Genomic DNA, 11,480 nt, shown 5'->3' with positions numbered 1-11,480 from the left:
TGACTCCGAAGGAGCAGGTACCTCAGGATGAGGAGCCTGTCCCTTTGGACGGAACCTTTGGGAAGGAGTTGGGGTGCAGGGACAGGACCGTGAGAGCCCATCCGCGGCAACCTTGAAAGGGGGAAAGTGGGAGCCAGCGAACCTGGGATCTGGGGGGGCCCCTCCCGGCTTTGGGCAGCTGGCTTGGGGCTGAGGCGTGACTGTGAATTCTCCTGCCGCCGCCTCCTCCGCAGTCACCAAAATAAGAGAAGTCCGAAGCGGCTTCCTCCTCCCTGCCCAGAGTAGGTGGTAGGGACAGAAGCGGGCAGCACCCCAACTTCTCCCCTACGTCGACCCTCCTGGCTGCTGTGGGCTAGGGTTGGCTTGCCCCAGATCGGGTCATCGGCAGCTGGCTCCCCTGGGACCAGGTAGGCGGTCAAACCAGGTGGGGGCAGGCAGGGCAGGTGTTTCCCCGCCCCCTCCCACCCGCCCTCACCCGGGAGGGAAGATTTGGAGGTAAACCTGAACTTTGAGAGTAGAGCAAGTTGAGAGAGGGGACCCCATCCAGAAAAAGAATTGAGGAAAACTAAGGAAGAAACTTGGGCAAGACTGATAATATTTGGGGAGAAGGCTGAGGGAGTATGGGGAAGTCAGGTCAAAACTTCCTCCCAAAAGCCTAAAGCGGGAAGTGGAGGGAACTTAAGGGGTGAAATTGATAGAATTTGAGAAGCGGGCTGAAGGAGTCGCGGGAAGGCGCTGTGGGCTTCTCCAAAGAAGTCTGGAGGCTTTGAGGGTGAGAAAATGAGAAGTTGAGGGGTTTGGGAGGGGGGCAGTTGTAGGTGGGAATACTGAGAGGATCGGGGGATACTGAAGGGACCCGGTCTTTCATTTCCGAGAAGGAGATGTGGTTTCAAAGAGAGTGGTTTCTGCAGAATGCGGAGTCCAGAGTACAGTTCTGGGGTCTCGGGTGGCGGGGGAGTGGCCGCTATGTGGATTCCGCAGAGGTCAGGGGAAGGGGAGCATCTGCAGCCCCAGACCCTCTTGCTGCATCACTGGGGGGCGAGTTCCGGACGCCCTGGGGATTCCTTCTAGACGCTGGAGGTGTGGGTCCGGGTTTCCTGGGGAAGTCCTCACCCTGGGCACCGACAGACCTCCCTGGGTGCCTCTCCGGCCTATCCGTGGTAGCGGTGTGGGTCTGCGTCGATGTGGGGATCCGGGAATTGCTGGCAGCCCCGACGGAAATCCTGCTTTTGACCGCGAATGCCCGCAGGGGCTGTTTCCATGGCAACACAGGGCAGTGAAGCCAGTTGGCCCTGGGCCTCTGGAGGCTCATGGCTGGCAGCCACCTTTGGTCCTTGCCTTCGTCCCATTTTTAGTCCTTGGTCACGGTGTGTTGCACAACGGAGTGAGAGGATGCCGCCTGGGTTGAGGGATTTGCTGTCTCAGAGGCCTGAGACAGGAATGGCAAGAATGGTCCCTTAATGGCTATGTAGACCACAGGAGAGTTAGGAGGCTTCTCTGGATTCTTCTTTTCCTCATTGGAACGTTGGGGAGAAACTAGCCCTCCCCCAGGCCAAAGCAATGTGCAGTGGTACATGCCTGCAATACTCCCAGCACTCAGAAAACCAAGATAGGAAGGTTGTCACGAGTTTGAGCCTAACTTGAGCTACATACGCAGAAGAAAGACAGAGGTGGAGGGGACAGAGACTGAAGGGGAGGGGAGGGGAAGGGAGGGAAGAAAAGGAGAGAGAAGGGGAGTGGAGGAGAGAAGAGGAGGGAAGGGGAGGGGAGGGGAAATAAAGGGAGGGGAGGGAAGGAGAGGAGAGAAGAGGAGACATTGGAGGTGGAGGCAGGTGAATCTCTATGAGATCCAGGCCAGCTCGCACTACATAGTAAGTTCTTTGCCTTCTCAAAACATGGAGGACCCCTGGGCGGTGGTGGCACTGACTTAATGCCAGCACTCGGGAGGCAGAGGCAGGAGGATCTCTGTGAGTTCAAGGCCAGCCTGATATACAGAGTGAGTTCCAGGACAGCCAAGGCTGTTTACACAGAAAACCCGTGTCTTGGGGTGGGGCTGGGGGGGGGGGTGGATGGAGGACCAGAAAGCTTCACTGATAAGGCTTTTGGGGACCAGCACACAATTGGCATCTACTAAATGTCTCTGAATCTGTGGAGGGCTCATTCTGAGGCGGTTGGAATGGCTCAGATCTGTACCCCACACTCCTTCCCAGGTGGCCATACTCGACAAGCATGTCGTAGTCTAGAACTTGATGCTGTGTGGTCTTTCCATCTGTGGATGGATGGATTAGGTTAGGGGGCAGAAGTCCTAGAATCTAGAAATGGCAAAGGAGGTAGCCAAGTTGAGGGCCTGAGTCTACCATCTTTCTTAGTTAAGTGTATGCGGAAGAGAGAGAGAGAGAGAGAGAGAGAGAGAGAGAGAGAGAGAGAGAGAGAATGGAGTAGAGCTCATGGCTGCATAGGCAGCTCCTGCTCCCTAGTGTGAACGAGGCCGTGAGAGTGCTCCCCAGTGTTCCCCCAGTGTCCTGTGGGCTTGAAGTGAATGTGTTCAAGCCTGGGTGCTTATTTGTGGGTGTTCTGGACCTTTCCTGCAGCCCCCCCCCCCGAGGCTGAAGTGACTAGGAAGGGACCAACCACCCTGGCAGGGTGGGTCAGGTACTCCAGAGCTGAGGAAGGAAGGAGGAGCCAAAATCCCTTCCACACAGCACCTTAGGCTGGTCCATGGTGGAAGAGGGCAGGGTGTCCCCATTCTACTTGCATAGGACTAAGGGGGGCTTCCCATCTGATCACACTGGAATTTATTCTCAGTCTCTAGTTCTCACTTGTGGCTGGGAACCCCAAGTTCCAGGCTAGGTAATCCAAAAATTCTTGTTTTAGAAACTGATGGTAATTTCCTGAGATATATGGAACTATTTTTTCTTTTCCTTTTTGAAACAGAATCTCACTATATGGCCTTGAGCTCACAGAGGCTCACCTGTCTCTGCCTCCTGAGTGCTGAGATTAAATGCTGGAATCACTATATCAGGCTTCTCTCTCTCTCTCTCTCTCTCTCTCTCTCTCTCTCTCTCTCTCTCTCTCTCATACAGGGTCTTACTGTGTAACCCCAACTGGCCTATAACTCTTTATGTAGACCAGGATGGTCTCACAAAGATCCACCTGCCTCTGCCTCCTGAGTGCTGGGATTAAAGGTTCATGCTGCTATGCCCAGCCAGACAGAACCAATCACAAGGGAGGAAAACTCAGATGATGCTCTCAGAACCAGGTGAAGGGAAGAGCTAGGATCATCAGTGATGTACATGTCTAGAATCTGACATGTCAGGACCAGACATGAGTCTCAGGAAAGAATGGTGTAAAATGACAGAAAGTTAATGAGAAGCTGAGGTCCTAGTAGAGTATCAGGGTGTAGTAGGAGGACTGTCGAGGACAATGGAAGCCTCCAGTCAGAGCTCCAAGGCGGTGAGGGATGGCAGTGCCTGCACACCATAGACTTGTATTTGCCCCCCACCCCACCCCAAACCCAGGTCTGCCCCTACCCCAAGCTCTGAGATGAAACCGGAACTCTTGCAGGATGGTGGTTTCCTGCCACTGCCCAAAGTCTTAGTTCCTTTTTGGTGAAGTCCTCAGGGTTTACTGCGCTTGCTCATCTGGCCAGCCCCCGCCCCCGCCCCCACCACACCTTCTCTGGGAACTTCTCCTTCTCAGCCCAGGCCAGTCCTGCATCTCTGTCCACCTCCCCCAGCCTCAGAGAGACCTTGGCAAAGAGAGCGCGCGCGCGCGTGTGTGTGTGTGTGTGTGTGTGTGTGTGTGTGTGTGTGTGTGTGAGGGAGAGAGAGAGTTCACCTGGGTATCTACCCACTATGTGACTGGTGCCTGGGGACCTGGTAGCATCTGATGAGCAAGAAAAGCAGCGAGAGACCTGTCTCCCTAAGTCTCAGAGAGATGGACTGACTTCCCAGTGTGTTAAGTCAGTTGTCACACAGGGACAGAATTTGAACCTCAGCCTGCCTCTGGTTCTCATTCATACCTGGAGGAGGTTGTAGATTCCCAAGTCTACATCATCACCTTGACATGGTTTTGGGAACTATGACCCTTGGGAAAAGATGAGAAACTTGGGGTTGTTGTGTCCAGGAACATGGGCATGTGGGAGGTGGGCTTCCTGTAGGGGATTCAGCTGTCAGAAGACAGATTTAGTTGGCCATTGGCCATGTGGGAAGAGTGACATTTACCAGCCAGGGACAGCGTGATCCCACCCGTGCTTTGGAGAACTCAGCCGCAGTGCCAGGAACAGAACTATGGACTGACTTTCACAGTCGTTTGAATCTCCTGTTGGCCTGTGTGACCTCAGGGATGTGGCTTTTCTGGTATATGCAAGAGGCAGGTGGACCAAGTGCCCCTGGGGCCTCTCTGCTGCTGCGGTTCTCAGCTTGGCTTGGCCACTGCACACTGAGCTAGAGGCTCTTCTCACGGAACCCTCCCAGCTGCTCCGCACAGAGGGCGCAGGTGAGAAACGGACGCTCAGACGTGCTGTTCTCGGTCATCCAAGGCTACAGCCTGCGGATGTAGCTGGCTGGAAGCTGAGCTCAGTCCTAGCCCTGTGGCAGAAAGATCACAGGTTCAAGAGGAGGGTTACTCAAAGAGATCCTGTATGCCTTGGAGGGAGGGAGGCAGTAAGGGAGGGAGGGAAACAGGGAAGAGAAGGAAGGAAGGAAGAGGGAAGAGAGGGAGAGAGAAAGAAGGGCTTTAGCACACAGGAACAGATACTGAAGTGGGCAGCATGTGGTTCAGGGTTAGACCTTCGTTGTGATACCCGTAACCTGATTCCACCCTTGATAGGGCTCTTGAACTGATTCCTTTCAACCAGACTGACTTGGACTGGAGTTCAGCTTAGCGGTAGAGCGTGCGACTGACTTGTACAAAGTCCTGGGTTCAAACCCTAGCGCCAGAACATAGCTAACATCCTTATTCATAAACAAACCAAGGCCCCTGACTTGTCCAGATTGCTGGCATCCACTTCTCACTCTGCTCTGTTTCTGGTGTTAACAGGCAGTCAAAGTTCACTGTCGACTAGGAAAGACAGACAGGAAGGCCAGGAGATACGTTGTCTTTCATCCAACATGGCTCAGAAGTTAATGCAGACAAGTCTGACAAATCTGAGCTTGAACAAATCTGAGCCTGATCCATGGAAGACATATGTGGAAGAACAGACTCCCACAAGTTGTTCTCTGACCTACACACATGCACACATGTGCACGCGCGGGCACACACATACACATACATACATGCATGCACATGTGTGTGCGCGCCCAGGCACACACCCCAATAAATAATTATAAAAACAAGAAGAAAAGAGAGAGAGAACAGATCACTTTTGCTCCGTACCCTAAGTAGGATTTAGACACGCCTGATAAGGGTTGGCCCACAGTGGGCCTTCAGAGAGGTAAGTATCCTTGCTCCTTCAGAGATGACAGCACAGAACAGCACATAGGGTGGCCAAACTGGTTGATATGGTTCCACTTCCCAAGTATTTAACACTGCTGCACCTCAGTATCCCAGTCCAGTAAGGGTTAAAACATAAAGCCTGCCTAGGAGGTCATTAAAGAGAGCACGTGGAGAGATGTCTTGGCAAGATGCCAGTCATGTGTAAATGTTTAATAAATTAGCACATTTTCACTAATACTTTCTGCCACCCACACTCCTGGAGAGTCCAGGGACTCCCTGAAGAGTTAGTGCTTGGTACGAAAGCACTGAGAAGGAGGGAGCCACCTCTGGTTGTTCTCAGGCCAATGCCTGGGTGGACAGAGCCATCCCTCTTCCTGTCTCTGGCTCTCTTCCCCTCTGTGTGTATGTGTATGTCATGTGTGTGTATGAGTGTACATGTCATGTGTGTATGTGTATACATGTCGTGTGTGGGTACGTGTATACATGTCATGTGTGGGTATGAGTGTACATGTCATGTGGGTATGTGTGTACATGTCATGTGTGGGTATGGGTGTGTCTGTACATGCACGCAAAGGCCAGTGAGCAATGCTGATGTCTTCTTAAATTGCTCCCTACTTTAATTTAAATGTCTTTGCTTGGTTTTTCAAGACAGGGTTTCTCTGTGTAGCCATGTCTGTCCTCAAACTCCCTCTGTAGACCAGACTGGATATGAACTCACGGAGATCCTCCTGCCTCCTCCCAATCCAAGTGTTGGGATTAAGAGTGTGTGCCACCATTGCCCGGCTTAAAATTTTTTAATTTAGCCAGGCTGTGGTGGTGCATGCTTTTAATCCCAGCACTCGGGAGGCAGAGGCAGACGGATCTCTGTGAGTTCGAGGCCAGCCTGGTCTACAAGAGCTAGTTCCAGGACAGGTTCCAAAGCTATAGAGAAACCCTGTCTCAAAAAAAAATTTAATTTAGAAATATTTTATTTATTATTTGTTTGTTTAGATTTTTTTGAGACAGGGTTTCTCTGTGTAACAGTCCCGACTGTCCTGGAACTTGCTTTGTAGACCAGGCTGGCCTTGAACTCAGAGATCCACCTGCCTCACCCTCCCAAGTGCTGGGATTAAAGGTCACCCCCACCACCTAGTGCAGGGAAAATTTATAGTATAAGGGGCTGGAGAGATGGCTCAATTCCCACCATCCATATGGCAGCTGACACCTGTCAGTAACTCCAGTTCTAGGAGATCTGACACCCTCACACACACATACATGCAGGCAAAACACCAATGCACATTTTAAAATAAATAAATTGTTTTTAAAAGTGGTAAAAAAAACATTCGGGCAGTTATGGCACATACCTTTAATCTCAGCATTCAGGAGGCAGAGAGGCAGATCTCTGTAAGTTCGAGACTAGCCTGGTCTACAGAGCAAGTTTCAGGATAGGCTCCAAAGCTACAGAGAAACTCTGCCTCGAAAAAAACAAAACAAAAAAGTGCTAAACATAATTATAATATGTGTATGGGTGTTTTGTCTTGCATGGCTGTTTGTGTGACCTGTGCCAGGAACTGGAGTCACAGACTGTTGTGAGTCACCATGTGGTGCTGAAACTCAGGTCCTCTGGAGGAGCATCCAGTTCCTTTAACCATCTCTCCAGTCCCTTTAGACAGGATCTCCCAGTGAACCTAGTAATAGACTAACCATCAAGTCCCAGGGATCATCTCATTTGCCCATGCTGAGATTTCAGCTATATACCACCAGTTTTTACATGGTTGCTAAGGATTGAACTCAAACCCTCAACGCTTGTGTGGCAAGCAGTTTATGAACTGAATCATCTCCTTTATCTCCCCCAATCCCTCTATCCCAGATCCCTGCCCCCTAGCTCCCCCACCCCCCACTCCTCCACCCAGTGCAGTGATTTGGTGCCTCAAGGTCCTAATTAGCCTACACCAGCCTCCATCTTGCTATCTTCCTGCCTCATCCTCCTGGACTCTAGGATTATGGGAGATACACTGCTACGCTGGTCTCCTGGTACTCTTTACCTGGAATTTCTGTCTAACGTGTCTCGTCTTGGGTTCTCTCTGGCAGTGATGTGTTGGCTCACTGATGCCTACTCAAGGGAGCTCATTCTCCGTATCCCTTCTCGGGCCGAGCCATCGGGAAGTTGCGCCATTAGCTTTAAATCAGCCACAGTGGGAATATTTACACCATGGAAATTAGCAAATGCTACAAATCAGGGCTTGGGGCTTTTTGTTGCTGTTGTTTTCCGCCTCTGCCCCCCCCCGAAAATCAGTTTGTGAGCACACCACACTCTCTTTTCATCTTCACGCCTCTGTCTCTCTATTCCTCTCAGTCTCTGCCTCTCCCTGAGAGGCATCTTTCTGCTCATCTTTCCACGATCGCATTCAGTGTACACGATCGCATTCAGTGTGCCCTACGCTGGGCCTTGAACACTCCCTGTCACCATGCCTGAGCCCTTCAGTGGATTCACACCAGAAAGCTAGGTCCACATAGGACCACAGTCCCCTCAAAACCTGGGGTTACAGAGCCCTGTGGGCTGTCCAGTTCTGCCGGCTGGTTACACTGTCAACCCTGCCAGGACTCGAGCTCAGCCAATAGAGATTCTACTTGAACCTTCCTCCCGGGGAAGGCAGATTATAGGCGTCCCTTGTTGGGCAGGGGAGGGGGTATATGCCCTAGCAATAGACACTTGGGTGTATTGTAAGTGGCAACATTGTTCCAACTGAGGGCCCCTGGGCTGTGTAACTTTGTATCCCACAGAGGAGCGCTCTGGGTAGGGCCAAGTCTCTGGGGGAGTGCTGTATACATCCCAGCCAGTCCTACCCAGAACTCCATTGGCGCCCCTAGGATGGATGCCAGGGACTGGGGTGATGCTTCTAATCACTTACCTCTCCTCTTCTTGAAATACCATCAGCTAGACTCGGGGGTAGGGGGGTGGGGGTGGGGCTCTCTCCCCTTCATATCTATCCCCTCACCTCCCTCCCCTACCTGAACCAGCCTGGAATGCTGGTCCCTTTCAGACATACTGGTCCCTCACTCCCTGGGGTTGGGGTATCCTGAGGTGAAGATCTCAAAGCTAAGTGACTAGAAGCTGTGTGTGAACAGGTCTCCTGCCATAGCTTGCCTCACAGCTCACGACAAATGCATTACCCCTTCAGCTCAACACATATAGGAGAATGGTTTTGGTGAAGGGTGAGAGGAGCCAGGATGTAGTTTAGGACTCTCAGGTGACTGAACCAACCACCTGACCTATTAGATCCAAGAAGGATGGCTTCCTGGAAGAAATGAGTGTTCTGTGAAGAACAGGGCCTAAGTAGAAGAGAAGGAGACACCACGGGAGAACTGGATGGGAGCTGTGACCTTTAGGCTCCCAGTGGAGGACCTGGCTGTCCCTAGACTGGCCCCACCTTACAAGCCCTGACACTTCTTAGGAAACCAGCATTCTCCCCAGGCAGTTCCTCTCTGAGTGTTGCAATAGTGGAGTTTTCTGGCAGGGGGTGGGGTGGGGGGTGGGGTGGGGTGAGGACCCCTTGCTCAATGCCCTTCCTGTGGAGTTGCTCAGAGGACATAGCCACTGGGGACAGTTTGGCTTGTTCCAGGAGCTCTTTAAGAGACTATGGCGGTCCCAGCTTCTGACTGGGCCCTCTCCCTGATCCTGGGCTGCAGGTAACTGTCACTTTGGTTCTGACACCAGTGGAGAACGTAGGCCTGCTCAGTCTTGCCCAGGCTGAGGGCAGAGTCGGGGTTCTAGGGAAAGGCTCCTTTTAGGAGGCTGTGACTGAGGTCCTGCAAGCCAAGCGCGGTTTGATAGTGCTGCCGTTTGAAAGATGAGCCTGGGCAGCTATGACTGTGGCACACGCTCCCTGGAGAAGCATCCAGATGTACATGTGCATATATGTGTGTGCACATAGACACACATGTATAGGTACAGATGTGCGTGTGTGTTATTGTTCAGAGCTCATTTGAGACTGTGATGGTGTGCAGGGACGCTGGCAAGGACACTCACTCAAGCATACGCCGTGAGCCTGTGTGACCTTGCCTGGGTGTGTCTTTTTGCCACATCTCAGGCGGGACTGAGTGCAAGAGTGGGCACAGGCAGTGTGTCCTGTGTGAGGATGGACATGCAAGTGTTCCAGGAGCAGAGGGAGAGAAAACGAAGGTAGAAGTCATGGTGGGACAGAGCTCAGGTCTTCCGGCCTCCTGTAGAGGGTAGGATCTGGGTAGCTGGCTGGTAGAAATACTGGCAAGGCCTTCATCATCCCTCATTTCCTGTCTTGCCCTCAGGTTTCCAGCACCTTCCAGGGACCATGCATTGGTCCTACTGACCCAGGAGTAGGGACCTGTGGGGTGAGTAGGGTGCAAAGTGTCCTGAGGCTCTCAGGGTCAGGGAACAGGGTGGGGTCGCTTTCCTGGGCCCCACAATACCCGCCTCACAGCCCCCTCCTCCTACAAGGGCCCTGTTGCTAGGAAACGGATAGAGGAGCCAGAATGAGGCAGCTTGAGAGGCTGGAGGCTGGACTCATGACAGGAAATGGCCTTGATCCTCCTCTGCAGGGAATCTCCAGGTGCAGGCACGCTGCCCTCACACGTTCACGAACATGTGCTGCTTTGCAGATGTGTTATTACAAAACGCACACATACACAGAGGCACATCCATTTCCACAGAGCTGTGGACAGTCACAAGCACACAGACCTGCATACATACACACACATACAGATGCACACATAATCACTTGTCTACTGAACTCATATAGACATGCACGCACATGGCCAAATACACGTACAGACATGAACACACTGTGCTTTTTGAGACAAGGTTCACGTATCCCAGGCTCACCCGACACTTGGTATGTAGCTAAAAATGGCCTTGAATTTCTGATTCTTCTGTTTCCATATCCTAAGTGCTGGAATTATAGGACCACACCACCAGACTAAGTCTATGCAGCACTGGGGATTGGACCCAAGCTTCATGCATGCTAGGCAAGCACTCTACAAACTGAGCTATGTCCCAAGACCAGCACATTCTTCTACACAGAGACATTCCCCAAGAACGGCATATACACACGACAAACATGACAAACATGTTTAAAGACAAGCAAAGACACACAGGGAAAAAGAAACACCATCAAGTAATCACAGAAACATAATGCATGAAAGCAATGGGAGTCAAAAGGGCATAAACCTGAGCCCTGGCAGAGACCGGAGAGATGGCTCAAGAGTTAAGAGCACTGGCTGCTTTTCCACAGGACCCCGCTTCAATTCCCAGCAACCACATGGCAACTCACAACTGTCTGTAACTCCAAGATCTGACACCCTCGTGCAGACATACAGGCAGGCAAAACACCAACGCACATAAAATAAAAATAAATAAATTTAAGAAAGAAAGAAAACAACTAGGAGGCAGCCCAAAGGTGGTCCTTTCTTAGGAAGACCCCAGTTTGTGAGAATGGGGGTGCATCCACACACCGATGGATGCTTAGAGTGGTCCACCAGCCAGGCCACCCTCAATTAGGCCTGTCTTCGTTCTGCAGCAGGGCACCTGGAATGGGCTGTGTGTTCTGCAAGAAGTTGGAACCTGCATCCAAAGAGGATGCGGAAGAGGATGACAGGAACCATGGGGCTGAAGAACGCTATTACCCTGACCCCACTCAAGGCCTTGGCAGGCCACAGCCCTTCTCTCCTCAGCCCACCAGCCCGGGTTTTATTGTTAACACGAGGAACATCCCAGGTGGGTCTCTAGGACGGCAGACACTTGCCGCCTGGGTTCTGGGGAAAACTAAGGGAAGAGGGGACTCTAGAATTCATCGGAGATGCAGCCTTGTTTTCTAGCCCACGGCAGATAAGTCAGTATGTGTAAATCTACAAATCTACCCCTAGCAGCCCAGTTTGGGTTTTCTCTTTTCTCATCACAGAGGGGCCCCAGTGTGAATTACAAGTAGCGATTAATTATTTCATTCACGAGTTTCCAAGTTTCCAGGGTTCTTTTTTTTTTTTTTTTTTTTTTTTTTTTTTTTTTTTTTTTTTTTTTTTTTTTTTTTTTT

General features: G+C 51.5%; 1 protein-coding gene across 4 annotated transcripts in view; it reads left to right on the top strand.

The window, feature by feature from the left end:
- Positions 1–254: 254 nt before the first annotated feature.
- Positions 255–11,480, top strand: part of Fgr (FGR proto-oncogene, Src family tyrosine kinase) — a 24,046-nt gene continuing 12,820 nt past the window's right edge. Inside the window, exons 1-3 of one of the 4 annotated variants that reach the window (XM_050150344.1) lie at positions 255–407; positions 9,724–9,786; positions 10,971–11,167. In XM_050150344.1, coding sequence (XP_050006301.1) covers positions 10,984–11,167 — 184 coding nt within the window. In that variant the 5' untranslated portion in view covers positions 255–407; positions 9,724–9,786; positions 10,971–10,983. Of the gene's footprint in view, positions 408–672; positions 773–1,832; positions 1,872–9,081; positions 9,106–9,723; positions 9,787–10,970; positions 11,168–11,480 lie in introns of those variants that run through there. The other 3 variants (XM_050150355.1, XM_050150373.1, XM_050150365.1) reach the window with 3 other exon arrangements.

The sequence above is a fragment of the Alexandromys fortis genome, unplaced genomic scaffold, assembly GCF_014885135.2.
Source record: "Alexandromys fortis isolate MF-2015 unplaced genomic scaffold, M_Fortis_MF-2015_v1.1 scaffold_26, whole genome shotgun sequence".
In the NCBI taxonomy this organism is placed as follows: Eukaryota; Metazoa; Chordata; class Mammalia; order Rodentia; family Cricetidae; genus Alexandromys; species Alexandromys fortis.
Note: the sequence above shows the minus strand (reverse complement) of the source record. Positions and strands in the feature narration are given on the sequence as shown.